Source organism: Perognathus longimembris, chromosome 13 (genome assembly GCF_023159225.1).
Source record: "Perognathus longimembris pacificus isolate PPM17 chromosome 13, ASM2315922v1, whole genome shotgun sequence".
NCBI classification, from domain to species: domain Eukaryota; kingdom Metazoa; phylum Chordata; class Mammalia; order Rodentia; family Heteromyidae; genus Perognathus; species Perognathus longimembris.
The window spans coordinates 9734923-9761228 of NC_063173.1; the positions used below are offsets into that span (position 1 = coordinate 9734923).

Here is a 26306-nt window from a genome sequence, read left to right on the forward strand (position 1 = left end):
TCATGCCTATAATCCTAGAAGGCTGAGATCGCCTCAAGAGTCCCAGAGACTCTTTATTATCTCTCATTAACCACCGGAAAGTCAGAAGGGAAGAGTGCCAGCCTCAAGCTAGTGCTCATGTCCTAAGTTAAAAAAATAAAAAATTCTATGGCCTTTGGCTTATTGAGTATCCACCTATGACTATGGGGTTCATTCAGTATTACTAAGTATTATCAGAGTGCAAACCCTGCCATTAGGGTTACTACTTTTGTTTTCTAATTGAAATGTTTTCTTCCTTAAAGCAGCACCTCTGTGGGTAAACAAATCAAAGTGTGGGATCCACTGTTAGAGAAACTATTTTAGGCACATACTGAAATTGTATCAATATAATCACATCAACCTTTATTAACATCTCTAAAAAAAGTTTAACCATCACTGGCATCCTTTCTTGGCGACTCGCGCAACTGTAAAATGAGCTCCGTGCTTTGACACAGGCTTTACACAAGCATGGCATCAACAAACGATCAGTCAAATCCACCACTTCAGCTTACCCAGCACCCCTCAAAATGTTCCGTTAGTACCCAGAGAAACAAAGGCCAGTGGCTCATGGGAAAGGCTGCAAAAATATCAGGGTGGTTTTAATTTCAAAGATAGCACGGTGACCTCTTTGCCAGCTTCTGAAGTTGCTGTAACAAGTCTCAAGTGTGCAAGACCTCAGCGCTTTCCGGGCAGCTGGGCGCCTGCGCACTAGGGAGGCATCACAGCTTAGGGGGGGAATGGGCGTGGCGTTCACTGTGGCGCGCAGGCGCACTAGGCAGCCTCACGGCTCGGGGATGGGTTTGGCGCCTGCTGGCCGGCCAGGCGCAGGCGCAGGCGTAGGCGCAGGCGCGCTAGGCAGCCTCACAGCTTGGGGATGGGCGTGGCGGCCATGGCGATGCTCTCGATGGCGCACTCGTCCGAGCCCCGGCGGATCCGGAAGTAGCCGTTCTCCCCCCAGTTGGTGCCCCAGCTGTTCTTCACGATCCAGTAATCCAGGCCCGCTTTGGGCTCGGTGCCGTAGCCCACCAGCAGCACGGCGTGGTTGGTGAGCTCGAAGGGGTTGAAGGGGTCGCGCAGGCCGGTGTGCTGGTAGACGCCGCCGCGGTAGTGCAGGAAGTCGTCGTGGACCTCGAAAGCCACCGCCAGGGGCCCGTGGCGGACCAGCTCCAGCTTCATCAGGGCCTCGTTGGAGCCCCCGTAGAAGCCGCCCACGTAGTGGTACTCGGAGGAGAAGTAGCGGAAGCAGTCCTTCCGGGGCGCGCACGGGGCGTCGGTGCCCTGGTAGGGGAAGCAGGCCTCCTCCACCACCCCGAAGTCCTGGGCGTGCTTCCCGGCCACGAGGTAGGGGAACCCGCCTTCACAGCCTGCGGGGACAGCGCGCCGGGTTCATCACCGCCCACCCGCCCGCCCCGCAGGGCAGCACTGAGTGCTTTTCTAACCCCGCCATCACCCACTCATCATCTTTGTATCTCACGCCGCCACTGGGGGCGGGGGGGGGGGGGGGCCTCAACTCGGCTCGGCTCTCTTCCTTAGTGTCTTCAGCTTAAGGCTGGTGCTCTACCACTTGACACATACCAATGCTTCTGGCGTTTGGTTAGTTATTTGGAGATAAGGGTCTCAGATCTGTCTGCCCAGATTGGCTTCGAACTCAGATCTCCGCCTCCTGAGTAGCTGGATTACAGGTGCGAGTCGCCAGCACCACGCAATCTGCTCCATTATTCTTTATATGCCAGTTCTGGACTTGTTCTTACACTTTACTCTCTTGTCCGTCCCCTAGCTAACTCTCGTCTCATGTCATCTAGTCTGGCATCTTCTCCTAGCAGCTGACATGAAGGTAATAAGCTATGGCACGGTTGTTCACTCAGGAGCTCTGAAGCCTTAGAAGGTGTACATCCAAAGCTGAAGGTCTGGGTGCTGGTGGCTCATGCCAGAAAGCTTAGCTGCTTGGAGGCTTACAAGGGAAGAATCTGTTTTGAGGATAGCTCAAGCAGAATATCACTGGGCATGGCGATTCTGTCCTCCCTAGCTTCTAGCAGGCTACAACTGGGAGGGATCATGGTTCCAGGCCAGCCCAGGTGGAAAAGTCTAGGAGATTACATTGTGTGGAGGAAAACTGGATAGAATGGAGCATGCTTGTCATCCCGGTGATGGAAGGCCTAAGGTTGGCTAGTTGTGACTCTGATAAGCAGTCTAGTGGGAAGTGAGTCCTGTCTCAAAAATAACCAGCAAAAAGCAGCTCAGGGAATGGCTCAAGTGACTGAGCACCGGCCTAGTAAATGAGATTGAGTCCAAACCACAGAAAGTAAAAAAATCAGACAAACAAAACCATGTTAAGAGTTTAACTTCTCTGTCCCTCTCTTTTCTTATCTGCTAAGTATGGCTGGTCAACTACATTCCTCGGGGGTTAAATTAATTATGTAATACAAAAGCATAAAAGAGATATTGTCACTGTCACATAGACAGAGAAAAACCTGGCTGTTCCTCAAGCAAATTCTCCATGTCAGTCTCATGCCAGAACGTACTCCCTTCTCTGGTAGTCCTCAGGCTCTGGGACATTTTTGTAACCCTATACCTATTCATCACTCTGCTCTGTTTATTATCATTTTAAATTTCCAGCAACAAAAATAGTTGTGGTTCTGTCTGACTTCTGTGATTCATCCGGATCCATTGTAGCTGGGCTTCCTACATATATGACCCAGGGCTTGCTCTCTGAGTGCCAAATGCTAAAACTTTCTCACAAAGAAGCCAGTATTGGTACAGTTTAATAGGACCTAGGTTTAAGAATGAGACCATAATCAGAACTGAAATCTCAATGAACAGAAAAGCCATATGATCTTCATAATGTTATACAACTTCTCTGTGCTATTTCCTACCTGTGGGTAGAGATGGTAACTGTCTCACACTGTTCGATGCACCATTAGGTAAAGTGTGTATGTGTTAGCGCTCAGTGCATAGGGACTGTCATCGCCATTGGCAGATGGAGGAAATGCCACAAGAGTCACCCATTAACAAGCACTGGGGCCACATGTCATGAGATTTTCTGGCAACAGATGTTCTGCTTCTACTCTGCCATCTTTGTGCCTTTGCCAATAACAGCTGATTATTCGCAGTAAATGAAGCCTGAAATCACACTTACCTTGAGCATACTGGCTGCAAGATACAACCTCCTGGGGACTCAACACTGGAGTTTGAGTATTGTTGGTTAATATACGAATTCTTGCTTCTAGCATACCCATGGAGGCAAAAGCGTAGCAGCTTCCACAAGGTCCTGTAGATGAAAACGAATTAAAACGCCCATGTCTATATCTTATATAATCTAACAGACATTTGATGCGTCATGAATGATGCAAAACCCGGTTGAATGTGATGTGGTAATGTATTGTTTATCTTGAGTTGTTGTTTCTAAGGATCCACATCTGAATTGTTACTGTTTCTAAGGAGATCGCATCTGAAATTCTGTTGAAACATTCATGTTTACAATATTCTAAGCCATCAGACCAAGAGAATACCATGAACTAAGTTTTAATTACCTCTAATGCAGTGGAATATTTACCCCTCCCTCCTGCTCCAAATTCATGTTGAAAGCCCAACCTCCAAAGGGATGGCATGAGGTGGTGTGCATGGCTTTTGGGTGTTAACAAATCATAGGGGTAGAGTCCTCATGAATGGGATTAGTGCCCTTATTAGTACCCTGTCCTGTGTATTCTACTGTGTGGGGTTATAGCAAAAAGAACAAGTCTGAGAACCAAGAGGGGCCCCACCAGAAAATGAACCTATGCCATTTTGATCTTGACTTCCTAGCCAATGTTTTTGGAACACTGCCAAATAAATTCCGTCACTTATGAGTTCCCTAGCGCATGACAGTTTGGTATTGCAGCCTGATCAGAGCAAGACAAGCAGTATCTTCCAAAGCACAGTAGGCGCATCTACCTCTAAGAACAGCCCAGCCATGCACTTGTAGAGTTGACTTTAACGGAGTTGGAGGAGACAAAACACAACAAGAGGAAGGATTGAATATAAAGATAAATATTGTGTTTAAGGTAGGTAACAGGAAGATAGGAGTCAGAGGAAGATGATAACAGGTAGATGAGAAAGAAGGAGAAAAGAGAAGCGCTTTAATTCCTGAATGCTCTTCCAGGGACCAAATACATTTCCTAAGAAGCATCTTTTAGGAGTGCAGTTGATATTTGAAGAAAAGAAAAAAGTATTGTTTTATTATAGTTTTTATGAACAATTTTATTCTTCCATGTTCTCCAAATTGTGTGAGTAAAAGAAAAAATTTTTTAAAGAAGAAAATATTAGAGATATGCAACAAAACTGGAACTTCCTTGTTACAGTTATGGAAGGACATACACACTTATCTCTATTATGACATCCACTTTCACCATATTGAGATACATATTTTCCAAAGCCAAGATATATGTCACTCAATTTATTAATATATTATTTTATCAAACTATCTGAATGGGAAGCACAACTTATATTGAGTGTAAAATAAGATTCATGAATGTCAAATTATATAGTTTAACTCATGTGCATAAAAGGAAGTCTCTTCAGTAAATCTGAAGTTGAGAATTTAGTAACTGCCTTTGTGACAGAGGAAGTGCTCCAAAGTTTTATGATGTCAAAATATTACCAGAGACCCTGTGGTTTTCCTTTTCCATAGGCAAAGAAAAGCTGGGACACTTCTCAGTCTCTAATACACTAAACCCTGTTCCCAATACTATCATCATTGTCCTGCAAGTAAGCTGCACGTTTTCTTTATCCTGGTGCCTGGCACAGTACAGGGACTCAAGGCAGGCTGGTAGGAAGTATGAGCCAAGGATAAACAAGTGGATGCATACTTATGCTCAGAATATTACACACCTTCAAGGGAAACACTCAGTCTCTTTTTTTCTTAGCTACTCAGAGAATATAGAACCTGAGGACCTAGTATGATCCTACTTTAAAATAAAATGAAAAAATAAGAAGTGAATCTGATCCATTTAGAGTTCTGTAATAACCAAATTTCCATAATCTTAAAGAGCTAATAACATAAAGAACATGTTTCCAGAATAAAGACTCAGGATTCTCTCCTCTCTGCTCTCTGGTTCTGCAATTCATTAGCTGTGTGACCTCTGGAATTTTCATTTCATTTTTTAAGATAGATTGGGTGGAGACAACTTTTTAAGGTTGCCTTTCTGCCCTAATAAACACAGTTTAAAACCTAGATATAAATGGACTCAATTTTATAAATCAGAAAAGACTGCATTCCCTAATTAATGTGACCCCAGAGAGCCATTCCTCCTTCCTCTTGCAGATACAGTAAGTAAAAGACCTCATGGCAGGAAAATAAGGAAGTCCACCTCAGTTTCATAGTTTCTCTTCCCTTCCCTCTCAAAGTAAACCTAGCAGGAAGGCGTATTCATAAAAGCTAGGGGCGTTTTTATTTTGATTTTTCTGTGCCAGTCCTGGGGCTGGAACAACTCAGAGCCTGAGCACTGAGCCTGAACTTCACGCTGAAAGCTAATACTCGAACATTTGAATCACAGCTCCACTATCTCCATCTTTTGGGGGATTAATTAGAGATAAGAGTCCCACAGACTTTCCTGTACCTACTGGATTCAAGATTAGCAGATCTCAGCTCTCCGAGTAGCTAGGAATACAGGCATGAGCCACCATTGCCCAGCATAAAAGCTGTTCTTACATACAAAAAGTACAACCTCATTGGCTTCCCAATATTTTTTTTCTTAAATCTCAATTCACTGTCTGAACACAGAAAAGTTGTAAAAATATAAAATATTGGTGCTGTTCAAAGTTAGCAGAAATTTCCCAGCTTTTTTCCTAATCTATAATACACACACACACACACACACACACACACACACACACACACACGACATGGGGTAAGGGGGGGGGGAAATCACAGCCTTCTGCTTTGAAATTGCCATATATCTATACAAATTGTATTTATAGTTTTCAAAGAACAGGGAGCATTGAAGACAAGAATAGCTTGCACCATGCCACAAGAAACCCATGTTCAAGAACTGGGCTTTAGAAACCCTAGTTTCTTTCCCTTGAATTATTACCACATATAAACTGTCAGACATTTTGAGGGAGAAGGGAGTAGAAATAAACCTTTCCTGCCTTGCTCCAGGGAATGCCGAAGCACTTAATGAAAGCTGATTTCATCAGATACCATATCTTATATAAAGTAGATTAAAAGGTCCTTATACTGCTTTAGGAATTTACTAGGATAAAAATTTAATGATCTGAGTTCCAGAGTATAATGGCAGATAGAAAACTTCTTCAGTAAGACTTAGGAACAGAAGATGCAGAAGATAGACGTTCAAGGCATAGTCTCCTAATCTTTGTCTCCCAAACAACCAGCAAGCCAAGGAAGCCCATAGCCCTTAGTACAAACCCTAGTATGGAAGACAGACAGACAGACAAACTGCACCATAAACCTAATGAATTTAATAGCCATCTACTGAAAATCTCCTCTAACAGCTACAGAAAACATATTATCAGTGGACTGACAATTTCTCCAAAATTAAACATACTAAAGCAAGTTGCAAAATAAAAAAGTAAAATAATGTCTATACTATATGGCTTTAGAATAAAGTTAATAGAATATTAACATCAAAGTTAATAGAATATTAATTAAATTAATATTAAAGTTAACAGAATATTAATAATTCAGTAGAAAAATTGTAGAAACTATAGAAACACATAATTGAATAATGATATGCTTTTAAATGATCAGTGTAGGTCATTAAAGAAATCAGAACTAGAGTTTAAAATTTCCTAGACTCATGAAAACATAAATTATCAGGATCTTTGGCAATTTTGGCAAAGACAAAGGCAGTTCTCAGAAAAAAAAAAAATCAAGAAAAAAGTAGAAGAAATAAATGTGACTTGCTGGCTGTTTCTAGCTACTGAGAGCGCATACTGAGAAGAACACTGAAGCAATGCTTCCCACTAGAAAATCCATCCTGAATACAAACAGGAGTGGGAACTTAGAGGCCACGTGCTTCTCACTTCTTTCCTAAAGCCATTTCTGTACATCTTTCCTAGAGTAGGGCTATCTGATATCTGAACCCCTCAAACCATTCTAGAATCTGGTACCTAACAAATGTGGAAATGGTCCTGAATAAGTTAATAAAAATTTGTGACTTCCTTTATCATTTTTTTCTTACCTTGGTTTCGAACAGGGCTAACAAAATTGACACCATGAATATTTCTCCAATCCCAAGACTTAGGCAAATGTAAAACCTCCTCTTGTATTTCAGCAGTCAATGGCGCAGGTTTGGGCCTAGGATGGAAACATATGTAACATCAACATGCAGTCTGTCTTTTGAGGATATTATCCTAACTTTTCCTTTCAAGAATTAAAAGAATTGGGGCTTGGGATATGGCCTAGTGGCAAGAGTGCCTGCCTCATATACATGAGGCCCTGGGATCGATTCCCCAGCACCACATATACAGAAAATGGCCAGAAGTGGCGCTGTGGCTCAAGTGGAAGAGTGCTAGCCTTGAGCAAAAAGAAGCCAGGGACAGTGCTCAAGCCCTGAGTCCAAGCCCCAGGACTGGCAAAAAAAAAGAATTAAAAGAATTAAATCTAACTAGGATCTAGATTCATACCCAAAGAGCACTTATATTTCAAGATATCATTATACAGTGGGTCAAATTTGATTGTGTGAACTCTTCATATCACTAAATAATCTACACAGTTCATTAATAAACTATACAGTAAACAAACTACCATTATTTATATAATCAATCTCTTACAACATTTACCTAGGTTGTCAATATTCTGTCATCAGCATAAAAGTGTTCCAACGAATATCATTAGGCACCGGAACTGAATATAATTCAAAGCCTGCATCTCAGTCATAAGCAACTTGCTAGAAATGGCTTCTCACTTTCTAGCTGGGTGCCATTCAGCAAAGAGCTGGATATCACAAACTACACTTCACTTCTATGAAAATGAGCACACTCGTGCTCACTTCACAGGGGAGTTGTACAAAGTGTGGTGGTGATGATGTTAATGATGTGATGGTGGCTAACAAGTCCCCGTCTCCGAGTCTTGAATAAATGGCAGCTCTTGTGATAACTACCACTATCACAAATTCCAAATAAACCAGTGCCCCATTTAAATGATGATCTGGTCCCATACAGGGGCTTAAATGTTAACTTTCATCCTTCTACCATCCTTTAAGGTAGAATATTTCACCACTGATACTCACAGACCAAGAAGAAAGAAGCAAAGCTTCAAAGCTTAGTAAGGTTCAGGTGAAGAAATAGAAATAGAGGATTTTGGGGAACACTAAAGTGGAAATTCCAAACATTTACAGATATTATACATTAATGATTTGGGTCTGGATTCCTGGGGAGGGGGTGTATGTGCGTGCGTGTGCGCACACACACACACACACACACACACACACCTGTCTGTATTGGGGCTTAAGCAGAGGGTCTGGGCAACATCCTTTAGCTTTTTTGATCAAGGTTAGCTTAGGTCTACCACTTGAGCCACACCTTCATTTCCAGCTTTCTGGTGATTAATTGGAGATAAGAGTCTCCTGGACTTTCTTGCCAGGGCTGGCTTCAAACATGATAGGGATACTCAGATGTGAGCCTCATGAATGTCTAGGATTATAGACATGAGTCACTACTGCCCAGCTGGGCTCAGAGATGTTAGAGAATCCTATAAAAATTTGGACTCGAGAGATGTGATTCCAGCAGTTTTAGACTCCATAAATCTCACATTTGGCTTCTATGACATCACTGAATTTTTACAACAGAGCTAATTAATATGTAAAAATGCTACTGGAAATCTAGTAGCTGAAGTACAATAGCTTCAGCATTTCCTCTTTCACTTGACTCTCTACCTTATCTTAAACTGCCGAGTGCTTCAGTAGGAAAGGCAGCTCCTCCTAATGTTAGCCATTCTTTAAAGCACAGGTGGTTGCGTGGAAACATCTAATTGTCTAAACACAGTAAGTTCCTTGGAAACCCTGAATATGACACATGGCAAAGCTGCTCTGTCTGAGGCGCAGGTCTTTGGGACAGAAGCCAGTCTTCAAGGCTAGCAGCCTCCCCGGCTCCCCTCCCCAGTGCTCCTCTCCAGGGTCCTTCACATTTTTATTTAGCAATCCTCAACTTCCTGTTTCACGCACTCACACTACATACTTAAGTGAATCTATGAGGAGATACTATATTTAGCTTACTTACCTGTTAAGCTTACCCAATTTTGATTTAAAAAACAACCACAACAAAACCTCTTAGAATATAATTTGAGCACTACGCTGGAAGATTGTTTTGAAAAAAAAAAAGGGCAAAGTTATGAGAGGCTGTTGCTGTGCAACCATTAGGAACAGACTTTGCTAAAAGCACTGACTACTCACTACTCTCTTGGGCCCTCAAGTGAACGAAAATCTGGATAAAATTCCCACATCTCTGCGTTCACTGTGCATCTGTCTCCTTTGCTTTTAAGACTTCTCCTTAACTATGTACATTGATATTTTCTAAAAGCCAGTGAGGTCTAAGCTATATCAACACCTAGCCTGAAGGCTCAAGGATAAAAGTATCAAAGGTATACATATTACTGTCAGCCTTTCCAGTGTGTCCTTCCAGACCTCTCCAAAGGTACATGAAAGTCTCCGGTCATCGGGTTAAACCTACAATCACCTTGGAATTCAAAATGATGGCACCTCACAGAAAGATCACCTAATGATGAGATCACCCCCAGGTAGGAACTCTCCTTTCATGGAAACAAGATTGTTTTCTCAAGTGATAAGGACCTCTTCAGAACCACCTTGAAGAACCAGAACTGAAATACTGATTACCCATACCATACTTAGACCAACACTGGGTAATTACGGATACATACCCCTTGTACCTGCCTCATTCTCTCCTACACCTAGAGCTCATGTCAGCACCCACTGAACCCCTTTATCTGTGCGTCCCAATTTGGCCAACAACCATTAAAGCTCCCTTTCCTGCCCCATACCACTATGTGTCATTTTGATATACTGGAAAGGGTGATTGAGGCAGAACTTTTTCACCCGAACTCCAATGAAAATATTCTATATAGTTACATAACTGAAAAATGCACTGCCTTAGGTGATAAAAGGTGATTAAAGGGTGATAGTTATGCAACAGTTACTTAAATAAGTAATCTATTAGTGGCTTGTTCCAGTAATAAAAAATTTGAACCATCGACTTTGTAGATAATCATTATATTCTGCGAAAACTGAATAATGCTTCAGTGTACTAAAAAAAAAAATCTACCTATATAATTGACTAACTCCCATAAGCCCCTTGTTGGTTTCAAGCTCCTTTTCCTTTAATCACATTATCAGTTTCTCCTGTAGAAGCTTCAGCCTTATAGTCCTATCTTTGGCCACAAGTTTAATGATAGGGAATCACAAATCCTTACTAAATCTAGATGCAGTTTTAAAGTGAGGTGTTAAAAGATTATATAAATCCCTTGTTGCATAAATTCAAAGTGTTATGACAATTTCTTGAAAGGTGGGAAATGTTACCTTTTAGTGACAGGAATTGAGGTGTACTGATAAATAAGGATTAAAAAAATGTTTCACTGAGATCTTCACATTAATTCAGATGGTTGATTTGAGCGTTATTATTTACAAGCTGGCTGTCATGTGGCAGAGGAGTGGCATCAATGGAGGTAAAATGAAAAGAAGTGTGACTTCCCCTCAGTGGACAAACAGATCAAGAGAATGTGCTATAGATCCATATGGAATTTTACTTACCCATTACAAAGAATGATTTTGTACTACAGCATGTAAAGAAATGGGAAGACCTGGAAAAATGTTAAGTGAAGTCAGGCCCAAGTAAACAAAGGATACATGCTTTTCCTTATGTGTGGAAGCCAGATTTAGATCACAAACTTTAAATAGTTTGGGTGACATAAAAGTGTATACAGATTAATTAACTGAAATATGGTAGATTCAAGGGAGAATTCAAGTAGTGTAATTCTTAGAAAGGCAAAGTTCAACAAAATAAGAACCAGGAAGTAGAAGTGGGTACTTGAAAGGGGTGTGGCAGTTAAGGGGGGAAAGTTAGGTGAATTAGGAGGGGGAAAATGTAGTCAGTAATTCAATGTATAGCCTAGAAAATGAAGAATGAGGGAAGAGGTGGAAAAGGGAAGGATGGGGGAGTATGTTGAAAGACGTGACACTGGTCAAGATGAATTGTGTTCACAAACTGCTTTGTTAAACAGCAACTCCTTTGTACAAATACTTAGTTTTTTTTTTATAAATGAAATATGTATTTCAATTATTTCCAGTACACAATTTTTAAAAAGAACTACAGAAGGGGCTAGGGGAACTCAAAACTTCCTAAAAAGGATGTATAGACACAACAAATCACAGGAAGACGCTAGTGGGACAGAATCAAACTCCAACAGAGGACATAGATAACAAACTAAAAGGAAAGTCCACAGAATAGGAGAAGAATTTTTACTAGCTATACATCACAGAAGAGCTTAGTATCCAAAATATACTTACAGCTCAAAAAATTAAGCCCTCAAGGAAACAATAACCCAATTGATAAATGGGTTAAAAGCTGAAAGAGAGTCTTTTCAGAAGAAGAAATAAAAATGGCAATACAGACGTGAAGAAATGCTCAGCATCTCTGGCCACAAACAAAATGCAAATCAAGAGATTTCCCCTCTCCCCAGTTAGAATGGCCATTATCAAGAAAACGAATAATAAAAATGCTGGTGATGATGAGTCCAAAAGGGAAGAACTCTTACACATGTGTTCAACCACTCGAAAGCAGTATGGAGGTTTCTCAAAACACTAAACATAGAACTATGCTGTGATCCAGCAATTCCACTGCTGGATATCTATCTAATAGAACACAAGTCTACAGTAAAACCACCAGGTTCATTACAGCACTATTGACCATAGCCAAAATATGGAATCAGCCCAGATGCACCTCAATGAACAAAGGGATTGAGGAATTGTGATATATATATATGTGTGTATATATATATATGTGTGTGTATGCACATATGTGTGTGAGTGTTTCTGTGTGTAAGTATTTTACCATCCATTAGAAAGAACAATATAGTACTATTCATAAGGAAATGCAAAAACTTCAGAAAGAATTACATTAAGTGAAGTAAGTCAGACCCAGAAAAAGAAAGATTGTCTGGTTTCTCCCATTAGTGGTAGATAGAATGTAAGTAAGCATGCTGAGTGATATGTAAGCAGTTACAAAAGAACTAAATTGTACTAGATGCTATGGAGAGCTTAAATAGTGTATATATATATGTGTGTGTATATATATGTATATATATATATTTTTTTTAAAGAAAGTAAGTCAAAGTCCAACAAAATTAGCACCAAGAAATGGGCACAAGCAAGGGGCAAGAGGTAGGCAATGAAGTAGGGAGGGGGAAGATGAAGTCAAGAATTCATTGCGTATAGCACAGAATCGAGAAATGTAAGGGAAGGGGTGGTTCAAATGGGGATAGGACTGTTGAAGGGGTTGACACTAATCAAGCTGCATTGTACTCACATACTGCTTTGATGAGTGACACCTCTTCACGAAAACCACATCTACTTAAAGATAACCACAGAAAGAATAAAAGGTGCCATATAGAAAGTTAAAAATTAAAAAGGTAGGGCTGGGGATATAGCCTAGTGGCAAGAGTGCCTGCCTCGGATACACGAGGCCCTAGGTTCAATTCCCCAGCACCACATATACAGAAAACGGCCAGAAGCGGCGCTGTGGCTCAAGTGGCAGAGTGCTAGCCTTGAGCGGGAAGAAGCCAGGGACAGTGCTCAGGCCCTGAGTCCAAGGCCCAGGACTGGCCAAAAAAAAAATTAAAAAGGTAATTTATACATGGAAAAAAGCATCGTGTTGTCATATTATTTGAAAGCAGGTCAAGGTTGTAAGTACAGTTGTGGCCTTATTTAGATTGCTTGGGATACCAGGATGAATTTATACCCTAGACAGCTGGAACAGGAAAATAAATTACAAGTATTTAAAAAAATGTCAAAAATGATGACAAGGAGCAGAAGACACAGGAAGAAAGAGCCAGGAGGCAGGATGCTAGTCATTCATGCAAAAGAGAGATGATGAAATCCTAACCCAGGCAGCAGAAAATGGAACCAAATAAACATCCGACAGTAAGAAAGCGCAAGTACCCAACCTAGGACTTGGAAAACGAATCAGTATGCGAATACATACGGAGGGCCTAAGAGTTGGAAATTGGAAGCCGGATGTGGCGGCGGAACACATGTCCCGCCCTGCACCTAGGTGGCCGCGGCAGGAGATCTGGAGCCTGAGGGAAGCATGGGCCACATGAGAGGCACTGTGTAGAACAAAACCAACCCAGGTCTAGAGTCAGCAATTACGATGGGTGACACGGGGGTTAACTGGAAGGAAGATCGTCATTCAGCAGTACTTTTTTGGTAGTAGTAAACAGATACCTTATATTACCTTGGAATTCTGTGATTGTGGCTACCACTTCTCCTCATCAGGTCCCGCAGGCTCAGAGTCTCATATTCCATGTATGTTGTTGCAGTCCAAGACTTCTGAATGGCATTGATCATTTTCACGAAGTTGTGGTTGTATTTGTAGAGTCTATTAAGATAGCTGCCAGCAAGTGAGATAATATTAGATAGGGTATTGCCTGATAAAAATAGATTCTACTAAAATAGACCCTCATGCTCTGTATCCAAGGGGAACGTGGAAAAGTCGGTCATAAGTACAAAGAACCTAAATTGTTAATGTCTCCTGCTCACGTCTGTAACAATATTTAGTGAAACATTTTATGCTAGTGATTGAATTTAGACCACTTAGATAAATGTTCTAAGTAAGAGACGAATTAAATAAATAATGGGGTTTCCTTTACTAGACGTGTGTGTGTGTGAGAGAGAGAGAGAGAGAGAGAGAGAGAGAGAGAGAGAGAGAGAGAGCGCGAGAGCTGGAACTAGTGCTTGAATTGAGCCACAACTCTATTTCCAGCTTTTTGCTGGTTAACTGGAGATAAAAGTCTCAGAATTTTCTGCCCAGGGTGGCTTTGAACTGTGATCCTCAGATCTCAGCCTCTTGATAATCTCAGAATATACACTGGAGTCACCTAGTGCTCAGCCATAATATTTTAATGATTCTATCCATTTCCCTTTCCACTTACTGCAAAGCATGAAGCAGAGGTGCAGTTATTATAGCAGCTATCGAAGTGCCAGGGCCTTGTTTCTGACACAAAAAAGTTATCATTAATTCTTCCTTTATAAGAGTAAATTTTAAATTGTAATGAAATACTTTAGAATATTTTCCATTGAGGAGAGATACTTTTTCAATGATTGCAATTATTTGAGAAGCATAGCTTGCCCTACTTGTCTTGCTTAATCCTTACACCTAGGAAAACTGCATATGCTGATATGTGCATTACCATAAAGGCAAGATGCCATCGTAGATCTTAAACACTATTGGTGTTTAAGATTGGTGTTTAAGATTGGAGGAGATTAAAAAGTAATGCATGTTATTACTGCAGAATAACAGATCATTGTAAGCTGAAAGAGACCTTGAAGGTAATTTAGGCCTAAATCTTCATTTATTGGGATGCAACATATAGAAGCGTCTTCATTAAATGGGATAATGTTTCTGAAATGCAAATAAGGCCTCTTAGTATTATCTCATTCCAAATGGTAAGGTGAACCGTGAAGGGCTTTGCAGAAAACTTGCTGCTAAAGGATGAAAACAAAGCTACTTAGACAATCAAGTCAAATGGAGTACTTAAGAGATACAAGTAGGATTAATCCTTTAGACTCATCTCCTTTACTTCTTTTCTGTAATCACTCACTGACTCTGTTACTGGGACTTTTAGTGACTTCTCCCAATAAATAACACAGAAAAGGTAAAGACAGCTTGTTTGTATGAGTTCCTTACAATAGACAGTTAGGGGCTGAATTTTGTTAGTACAAATTTGTGCTGGCAGCTCACAGCTGTAATCCAAGCTACAGAAGGCAGATGTCTGGAGACTGAGGCTCAAGGCCAGCCAGGGTAGGAAAGTCCATGAAACTTTCGTCAACAACTAGCTAGAAAGGTGGACATGGAGGGGTGGCTCATGTGGAAGAGCTCTATCCTTGAAATGGAACAGAAAGAACCAAGGGACAGTGCCCTGGCCCTGAGTTCAAGCCCCCGTTCACACTCACACACACACACACACCACACACACTTTGTACACTGACACCTTAACCCACAGTCTCTCAACACCCTATGTTAAGGTAGAATAGTCTTCAAGCGAATTATGGTGAACTCAGTATCACTGGTGTTCTTGGATGACCCGGGTAGGCAGACAAGGAAGGGAACATGAAGACACCTGGTAAGGTAAAGACAGGTGAGAGAAAAGCTAGCCATCTGCAAAAGGAAGTGAGGCCTCAGGAGAAACCAAACCTGACACCACTTTCATCGTGAGAAAATAACGCCGCTCAGTCCACAGTGCTTTGCTATCACAGCCAGAGTAAGCTGAGTGTACAGATGTAAAAAATCCTGATTTCACTAAGTTATTACCTTATTTCAAATGTGTTGTTTATATTCTTTGCACTTGAACACACTGTTCTACAGCTGCCCAATAAGATGATTTTATTACCTACTAATCTGTGATTCTGTAGTACTTTGTGTAATGCATTTTTTGTGTGTCAGTAGTAGGACTTGAACTCAGGGCTTCCCACTCTTGCTTGGCTTTTTTGCTCAAGGCTGGCATTCTACTATCTGAGCCACAGCTCTACTTCTAGCTTTTTGCTTGTTAATTGGAAATGAGAGTTTTATGAACTTTTGTACCCAAGTTAAGCTTCTAAACACAGTCCTCAGATCTCAGCCTCCCAAATAGCTAGGACTGCAGGCATGAGCCACCAGTGTCTAGCTCATGTAATGGATTAAAAAAAAAACAACTATCATTAGTCCGTTACTTTTCAAAAAAAAATTTCTTGGGGGACAGGGGGTGGGGAATTGCTTTTTGTCAGCTTCATCAGTTGATTTTTTTTTTTTTTTTTTGCCAGTCCTGGGGCTGGAACTCAGGACCTGGGCGCTGTTCCTGAGCTGCTTTTGCGCAAGGCTAGCACTCTACCACTTGAGTCACAGCGCCACTTCTGGCTTTTTTTGTTGTTGTTGTTCATGTGGTGCTGAGGAATAAAATCCAGGGCTTTGGGAATGCTAGGCTAGTAATCTATTCGTGATCCACAATTCCAGCCCATCAGGTGATTTTTTTATTCAGTACAGTTTATATAACATGGCTTAGGTTTTGAAGCCAAATGAATTGGAAATTTGTATTTTGAGTCTATATAAGACTCAAAATACAATATAAGATACAGTATAAATATAATATAAATATAAATATAATATACATGTATAAATATTTATATACATGTATAAATATTTATAAATATAAATATAATATACATGTATATATTTATATACAATATAAATATAAAATACAATATAAGATTAAATATGCATATATAGAAACATCCCATAAAAAAGTATGTATTTCACTTGAAACTCACTTTTTCTGAGGCCTTGAGATGTGGGCCACATTCATGTTCACACTCTCAGAACTGCTTTCCACCTTCTCCCCAGTGAAACAAGCCCAGTTCCGGCCCAGGACATCATGCACCCATCCAGCCATTGTCTCATTGCAGTAACTGGTCACCTGTTTGCCCTTGACTTCATACTGCAATCAAATAAGAAACAAATTGAAATAGAAATTCTGTCTGTGTTCAGCTCTCAGGTCCGGTTCTCTGGTTCTCATTTACCATAAAGATGCTCTTTATTATCGTTTGGCAACCAAATAAAACCTTCGCCCAGGGAGGTTACATTCTGAGAATTATTACTGAAAACAAAAAGAATGAAACTTTTCATGGTTACCATCATAAGCCACCGAAGACAATGTGCAGAACCAAACACTTGTGGAAAGGAAAGGCCAGGAACAAGCTCAGATTTTTACAGCATGAGCCAGATGCAAGGCATTTTATAAAAGTTACTTAGTTCTCATAATATGAAGAAATCACCAGTAACACGTTTTCCACATAGATCTCCCAAGGCCGCAGAGCTGCTAAGGACAGACATGCGCTCCTCAGTCTGTCTGATGACACGTTTCCAGCCAGGAAAAGCTCCTGTCAGTCACCCTGAGAAAAATGGCAAACATTTTCTACATAACTAAATAAAATCCTCTCTTTCAGTCAGTCTTCTGATTTACTAGAGCATACTAATTAAGAGGGGTCTGAGATTAAGATTGTCTATTTCGCTGGTACAGCCTTTTACATATTTAAATGGTAACACTAAAATTTTTGTATGAAATCACAGACCTGGGATTAGTACTCAGACACTTCCTGGTTCTTGTGTAACCATGTCTCATGTTTAAGGAGTAGCACATAACCAGGAATGAGAGCAGAGAGTATAGCAAGCAGAAAGAAAAGAAATGGCATATGCCGGTTAGTAAAGATGTTTAGAATGGCTAGACAGCAAATACGTTAGGTTCTTCAAGACATTAACATGTTCAACATCAGTTTGACAGAAACAGTCAGTAGGCTGGCTTTGGCTCAAAGGGCTATACATTGTGGGCCATGAATCTAATCTAGTAGACGCTAATTTTCCCGTTTATAGACCCTGGCAAGCTTATTATTACCATTTTTTTAAATGGGCCACAAAGTAAACGTTTAAGTCTTGCAGACAGTAGGGCATGTCTCAACTTCTCAGCTTTGCCACTGCAATACAAAAGGTACAAATAAAGAAGGTAATATGCCAATAATATTTTATTACAAAACTGTTCCATCCTTTGCTCACTTCTGGTTTAGAAAATGTGCCAGCAACAAGGACCTGCAGGTTCTCATCAGACATGTTTCTGATACTCTATAGTGTATCACATTGCTAGGCAATGGTGTTAGGTTAGAGGCATTAAGTGCATTTCCATGTGATTATTCTCAGTGTACAGTGTGCTTGCTAGGATGTATCCTATGTCTGGGGCATCTGTCGAAAGTTACATAAAACTTATATGTCATGGATCAGAAACAGCTAGGTATTGGTAGTCTTATTTTTATTTTTATTTTTTTGCCAATCCTGGGGCTTAAATTCAGGGCCTGAGCACTGTCCCTGAGCTTTTTGCTCAAGGCTAGAACTCTACCTCTTGAGCCACACCACCATTTCTGGCCTTTTCTATTTATGTGGTGCTGAGGAACTGAGCCCAGGGCTTTGCGCATGCTAGGCAAGCACTCTTCCGCTAAGTCACCTTCCCAGTCACGATACTGGTAATCTTATTCAATGAAAGCTAAAATCCCCAAATTTTAATAATGTCTTTCTCTCTGGTACTGAGTTCTGACAATTTGCTCTTCTTTTGGAGGCTCAGTTGGGGCCCTTCTATCAGTGGAAGGGGAGAGGGTGAACGTATAAGATGAAAAAGAATGAATATGGCTAAAGTACTTTATAAGAGAGTGCAAACACAACAGTGAAACCTGTTGAAATTTTTTTAAGGGGAAGTTGAAGAGAACGGTAGAAGGTATGAATTTCATCGGGAGTCATTGTATACGCAGGTATGAAAATATCACAATGAACTCTCCTTAAGAGACAACTTCAAAGATGCTATTTCTGAGCCTAAGGATTCCTTTGCACGCATGTCCTTTGATCTGTGCCATTCCCCGCTGCAGTCACTTTATAATCACCTTGCAGGATTCACCTGGCCACACAAGATAGCTGCCCTCACACAAGCAATGCCACAGTCTTATCCTGAGCGGGACAGCGGAAAGCTAGACTACCTGCCAGGGCTCCAGAGTATAAAAATAAAGTGATGATCAAGCAGGCTCTACCTATGACTCAGGGTACCTTTCCTCACCCTTTGCATCTAATTCTCCCTATTTAATGCAAGTCTAATTAATGGTTGTACCCCTAATAATGGCTGAAGATGAATATAAGTGCTGTCTTTCCCTTGTTGGCATGAACTAAATATCCTTTCTCCGCCAGTCACCATGTCTCTTCATTTGGTTTATGGGGGAAGTTGGCTGGAGCAAACACAGCATTTTAGGCCTTGGGTCTGACACCTGGTTTCACTTGTAACAACCAATATGTGCTAATAATAAAGAAAAGAGTCTCAAAAAAGTAATGAGCAGGAAGTGGTGTTGTGGCCCAAGTGGTAGAGAGTGCTAGCCTTGAGCTGCAGAGCTCAGGGACAGAATCCAGGCCCAGCGTTCAAGTCCCACAACCAAAGACAATTAATCAATCAGTCAATGAAATAAAAGTTTTATTAACAAATACATGCTCATTTGCTCCTATGATGTTTACAGCTGCCCCGTTACACTGGCAGAAACATCATCTTTTTATAGATGATGTAGAAAGAATAGAGAGTGAATAAGGAGAGAGCACAATACTGTGTTCTTGTATTACAAATGAGGACCCAGAAGTTAGTTGAAGTAACACTTGTACCCAGGATTCCTACAACTGAGCATTACTCCCAACACCATGCACAGCTGCCTTTGCCTCATAATTATCTCTTGGGAGAACAGTCAGCTTCCTCGAATCAAGAAAAGGTGGAGGCAGACACGGGGCTCACACTGGTGTTCTTAGCTACTGCGGAGGCTGAGATTTGGAAGATCAGTGTCCCGGACCAACCCCGGCAATATGTGTGGAAGACACCCACCTCAATCAGTAAAAACCCTATGACTAGAATAGGAAAAGCAGCTTTGTGGCAAGAGTGCTTGCCTAGCATGTAGCAGGCCCTGGGTTCAATTCCTCAGTGAACAAAAAATAATCATAAAATTAGAAAAAAGAAATGGTTTGGGATATGGCTTTGAAAGCCTGCTGTATTTGTTCACTGTATCCTCCGCAAGAGAAAAGTTCCCAATTAAGTGACTCAAATTACACATGCCCTTTCAGGCCTGCCTCCATTTTCTAAGCAGCCTTCATGGTCATTGCCCCAACTGCCCGGTTAGCCACATGACTTTCCCATTCTCGCCAAGGGATTAATACACGCAGCAGCAGAGGTAAAGGACATCAGCCACTCCCAACGCTTGGATCACTTGGGCGAAATGGAGCTCTGCCACTTGCTGGCTGTAAGAATCTAAACACGTAACTTCTCTCTGTACCAGCACTTCCTGCAACGTCTGTAAAACGATGATAGGCTGCGTGCTATATATTCTACCCCAGTGGCCTACCCACTATGAAGCTGTTCGTTCTATAAAGGCACAGTGCTGTGTGAGAGCAGGACTTCTGGTTTACTCTGTATTTAGGAAACTATCTGGCAGTAGGAAGTAATCGACTATTGAATGAGTTAATAAGTAAAAGTGAACAAAAGGAGAAAGAACACATGCAAGTCCCATTTCAACACTACAAGAAAGGAAAGGTTATAATGGATAGAAGTATAATGATGGCAAGATATCACAGAGCCCCAAATTATAAATGATAGTATAACTTCCAAAATACCAAATTTCCTCTCCAAATTGATTCCCCTGTCTGCACATTTAGATTGACCTAGAAATCCTAAATATTCCCTTCAAGCTTCTCAACTGCATTCCTTACAGCTGTAGTTATATATAAACTAGAGAAACCAGGCCAGTGGTTCTTTAGCCAGGCTTTTTTGACTACTTAGATTAATTCTAAATATATACATACATATATATTACACATAACATATAGGATATATGAATCATTTTTATTTTTGTTGTTATAATGGCTTAAACTCAGAGCCTTGTACTCCTGCTTGGCTTGCTTGTTCACAACTGGTACTCTATCATTCGAGCCACACTTCTAGCTAACTGGAGATGGCATCTGGAGAACCTTTGTGTCTGAGCAGAAAAGTGTAGCTAGGGTCATAGGCATAAGCCTGGCTCAAAAAGAGAAAAAAAAACAAAACAAAACCCTTTGTTGTAATTTTAATTCCATAAATCTGCAGAAATTGGATCCATTTGGGATCACTTCTGATAGGGAATTACTTTCTCCTTTATGACTTCATTTTACACAACCTGAAGCAATTTGGTATTTTCTGTTTGTTTCTGACACTGGGCTTGAACTCAGGACCTGGACCTTAGCTTTGTCACTCAAGACTGGCACTCACCAGTTGAGCCACACTTCTATTTCCTATTTTTTTTGCTGGTTAATTGGAGGTATGAGTCTCATGGGCTTTGCTGTCAGAACTAGCCTCCAGTCTCAATCCTTAGATGTCAGCCTCCAGCATAACTAGGATTTCACATATGAGACACCAATGCCTGGTGATCTGGTATTTTTTAGAACCTGAAATTGCCAGGCTTCGCTCTACCCCCCCCCCCATCTACGTGGGAGGGGGTCCTGGGCTTGTCTGCCTCTTCCGTGTGGGATCCTTTCTCGCTCTCTTACGTCCCCCTGGCCAGTAGGGATTAGTCGTGGAAGCGGGGACCCAAGGTAGCCTCAGTTCGCATGTGGTTGCGAGACCACATGCCCTCCAGCCCAAGGAAAGACACGGGCGCGTGGGAGTCCCGGAGAAAGCCTCTGGGGCATTCTGCTTTATTCAAATGAGGAGCCAACAGATATACCCCCCAAAGGCGGGCACAGGGAGAGGGGCCACTGGTTGGCCACAAGGGCTGTCCCTCAAGTGATGTCACGGGACTTCCTCTAGACACGTGCTCGCCCCAGGGGCGGGCACTTCTCTTCCTGTTAAAGGCGGAAGGAGAGGGGACAGGCTAAAGCCAGCTGTGCCCTCTTAAAGGCACAGCTGTTCCCAACATGAAATTGCCCAAGAAAAGGCAAAGTAGGGCTGAAGTAACAGCAGGATAGCTTGATCAGGGATAAACAATTAGTAGTTCAATAAGCAACAATCAGTATCCTAATTTGAGGGGCCCCCCATTGGATCTGTTACCTTCTTGACTTGAACATTTTTAGGGTGTCACCTTTCAGCTACCATAAATCTTACATGATTTCTGATAGTATCACTAATTAAGAAGTTCAAATTTTGGCCACACTACGCAAATTTTTTTTTTCCAGTAAAGAGTTTTTTTCTTTGGTCTCTGAAAACTGGTTTGCACAGATGGGACAATTCAAGTTTCCATTCATTTATTTAATTTCTACTGCAACAAATAGAGAATTTCCTAAAATCTGACCAACCTCCAAACCCTTCTGCTTAGCTTTAGAAAATCACTATGATTCAGGAATTATTCACTCACTTTTTCAAAATCACCATCAAGTTGCCAAATACTTTGAAACTTCTCCTTCTTAAACTTTCTACTCACTTCATCAACTACTCAAGTAGACCTACTTGGAAATATTTACCAATTGAAAAAGAACAGCTTAGGACATTTTAAATTTTAAGGTATTATACTGGAAGTCTTTCTCCACTCCCATGTGACTTTCAGGAAGTCTGTTTTAATAATCACGTAAGCCTGTAATCCTAGCTACTCAGAAAGCTGAAACCTGAGGATCCTGGTTCAAAGCCTCCTGGAGCAGACACATTCAATACAGCCTTATCTTCAATTAACGAACAATAAACAGAAGTGGAAGTGTGGCTCGAGTGGTAGAGTGCCAGTCTTGAATAGAAAAGCCAAGTGAGAGTCAAGAGGCCCTGAGTTCACACCCCTGTCCTCGCTCGCGCTCTCTCTCACACACATACACACACACACACACACACACACACACACACACAGTTCTTAACCAGGCTGGCTTTGAATTGGGATTCTCAGATCTCAGACTGCTGAATAGCTAGGATTACAGGATTGCGTATGAGCCCTGGCACCTGGCTAGTCTGGAGAGTTTTGAACAAGTAACCATACTAACATTGCCTCCTGTTGCATGGGGATGCAAAGCTGCTTTTGATGCATCCACACCAACTCTTCAACTGTGCAGCCACCACCAGGTCTGATCCTCACACCCATTGTTTCCAAACTGCGGTGAAGAGATCAGGGGAATTGTGGAAACGTTTTTAAATTGCGAATTATATTCATAACATGAAAATAAAGTTGAAAACCAAGTTTCATTATTATTTAACATACAGGATAATGGTAGAGACCCCTCCCCCTACTTAGTGACTGTCCCAAGTGTTCACCTGTTACGAATCCTGTGGCAGTATTCACTTCCACCTGCCCCTGCTGTAACAGAACTAAGCATCTCTCGTGATCTTGTCATGCTAACCGTAATACAATAAACAAGTGGTAGCCGGATGCCAGTGGCTCACGCCGATAATCCTAGCTACTCAAGAGGCTGAGATCTAAGGATCATAGCTCAAAGTCAGCCCAGGCAGGAGACTCTTAGCCCAAAAAAATCACAGAAAAGCCAGAAGTGGCGCTATGGCTCCAATAGTAGAATGCTAGCCTTGAGACCAAAGCGCTTAGAGATAGCATGGGGGCCCAGAGTTCAATTCTTAGGACCAGCAAAATACATACATACATACATACATACATACATACATACATACAAGCAAAGTCAATAAGTTGTTTAATATACATATATATATTTCCAAAGTATAATGATGTAAACATGAGAAAATGGCAAAGCTTTAGTTTGCTTTATGCTAAGTATAAGTTTTGCCATATATGCTTATATTGATGTCTAGTACGGGGGTTTGATCTCAGGTTGAACTTTCTGGGCTTCTTTGCTCATGGTTGGTGCTCTACTACTTGAGCCATGCCTCTAGCCCAGCTTTCTGTAGGTTATTTTAGACATGGGTCTTGAGAACTTTCTCTAACTAGACTGGTTTATACCTGAGATCTTCTGGATCTCAGACTCCAAAGTAGCTAGAATTACTCTTATGAGATACCCATGCCTGGCACAGATAAGGGTTTTCTTTTAAACCAATGATTTGAATTTTTCCATCAATATAATATTCATTTTTAATCTTATATATAAAGAAAATATTGCTAAAATGTAACTTTGTATTTTGAGTATTTGTATATCAATAGCTATATATATATCAATAGTCAAGAAAACAGTGGAACAAACTTGTCCTTTCTATTCCCATGAGCTATAAAGACATGTAGAGAAATTTGTAGGGCCAATTTGTAACATGTAGAGGCAATTTGTAATTACAAAAATCCTGGTTTCCTCAGTACTATGCTTTGAGCTCAGGACTTAGTACAGTTACGTACCACTTGAAAGAAGAGTATTCGACATCAAGTTTAATGACTTCATAATAAAACTTTTATTAAATACATGAACTTAAAAAATTATTTTGAGTACAAATTTAGTGGTTGCATTTGTTTCCTAGCTTATAGAGTGAAGACAAACAGTTAAAATAAAAGAGAACAAAACAAATATTACCAAGCTGGTATTTGGCCAAACCCTCAAGAATATCATTATCGTTCTTCCACATGAAGCCAGCTGCCTTTAGTTCTCAAAATTAGTTTTTGTTTTCTGACTATTAACAAGACTGAAGTATATTTAAAAAGCTGAATCTTAGCTAGCCATTGTGATCCAAGCTATAATCCCAGGACTTGAGAGGCCAAGGCAGTAGGATCATAAGCTGCAAACCAGCCTGCGTTACATACTGTGCCAAACAATCAAAGAAAAGTTGAGGGCTGGGGATATAGCCTAGTGGCAAGAGTGCCTGCCTCGGATACACGAGGCCCTAGGTTCGATTCCCCAGCACCACATATACAGAAAACGGCCAGAAGCGGCGCTGTGGCTCAAGTGGCAGAGTGCTAGCCTTGAGCGGGAAGAAGCCAGGGACAGTGCTCAGGCCCTGAGTCCAAGGCCCAGGACTGGCCAAAAAAAAAAAAGAAAAGAAAAGTTGAAGTTTAATCAACTGCAAAACTGCCCAGAAGTTGCTGTAGTGACTGCAACCAAATAATGTCTAGCATTTAACAACAACAAAAAAAGACATTTAGATTTACATATGAGATCCGCTGATCTTAAACAGGATTATTCCCTGTGCTGAATATACTGAATTTAAAGCAAAATATATATTCCAGAATAAGCTAACAAGCACTCAGCACTGTAATCAAAGTTCCTCTGCTCATTCAGCATCTTCCTGGTCATAAACAAACTGTGAGGTGGGGAGAAGTCTGAAGACTTCACTCATTGGGTTTTGCTCCTCTCTGGGAGGTACGGTATAATCTGTAGTCTTCTTGGCCAGTTTGTATCATTACAAACCTCACCATTTTTCTTGAACTTTCAGTAATTCCAAAAATTACAATTTTGCTGTTTTTAACAGAGAGACCCATCTTGATCTCAGTAGGCTGAGCATAATTAAGGCATAAATAAGCAGAATAAAAATTTTGATTCTAATCATTTTTCCACTAAGTCATTCAAGAATCATGGCCTCAGAGTCCACTACAGCTCTAAGGATATAAAGATTAAAAACACTTTCCAGGGCTGGGGATATGGCCTAGTGGCAAGAGTGCTTGCCTCGTATACATGAGGCCCTGGGTTCTATTCCCCAGCACCCCATATACAGAAAATGGTCAGAAGTGGCGCTGTGGCTCAAGTGGCAGAGTGCTAGCCTTGAGCAAAAAGAAGCCAGGGACAGTGCTCAGGCCCTGAGTCCAAGCCCCAGGACTGGCAAAAAAAAAAACACACACACAAAAAAAAAACACTTTCCAAAACATTCATAAAACAATACCATGTGATGGATTAAGCTTTTTTATATGCAAATATTTACTGCGGATTATTTTCCACTAGTTCATTACATGCTACGCCATACACAGAGGATGGAGCGATCATTGCAGAGTTGATCCTTGCTTTCATTAATTTAAAACACCAGATGGGAAACACACAAGGATTAGCAGAGATTAGCACCAATGTACCATGTGACCCTCTCACATGTATCTACTCATTCTCTTTAGTAATCAAAACATTCTGATGCAAAATTACTCAGAGAAACAAAAATATTTAGTGATTTTTACAATCTCCATATTAAATGTTAATATATATTTTTTATCACCTACCTTCTATCCATCTACCTATTACCTATCACTTTACTATCCATCCATCCATCTCAGTTGCTTCAACATGATTTACTTCCTGAAAATCACTGTAAAATGTACCAATCTTTCAAGGCTCTGAGGGCAAGTAATTGGACCATATTTCTTGTAACAGCGAGGTAAAAAAGGTAAATACAGCACTATTCCTAATTTGTGTTTTACAGCACAAAATAAAATGAATTCTTTGTGAACTAATATTACTTGCGAAAAGTCCGCAAAGAGAAGTATAGTTTATGGCCCACAAACGGAAAACACTCTGTGTGCATTATGGGCTGAAGAAGGAGAAATGGAGACTTTCAGCTTGGAAGAAGACATGTGACACGTGATCAAGTCATGCATTGCTAGTCTGAACACAGACCACAACAGGAACCATAGTAATGGGGTTTCTCCTTTCAG

The 26306-nt window shown here is 40.9% G+C and overlaps 1 protein-coding gene across 1 annotated transcript in view; it reads right to left on the reverse strand.

Annotated features, from left to right (window-relative positions):
* Positions 1-360: 360 nt before the first annotated feature.
* Positions 361-26306, reverse strand: part of Ctsc (cathepsin C) — a 36457-nt gene continuing 10511 nt past the window's right edge. The window contains exons 3-7 of the mRNA XM_048359759.1: positions 16548-16714; positions 13480-13635; positions 7197-7312; positions 3155-3286; positions 361-1382 (exon numbers count right to left, since the gene is read on the reverse strand). Coding sequence (XP_048215716.1) covers positions 880-1382; positions 3155-3286; positions 7197-7312; positions 13480-13635; positions 16548-16714 — 1074 coding nt within the window. The 3' untranslated portion in view covers positions 361-879. The remainder of the gene's footprint in view (positions 1383-3154; positions 3287-7196; positions 7313-13479; positions 13636-16547; positions 16715-26306) is intronic.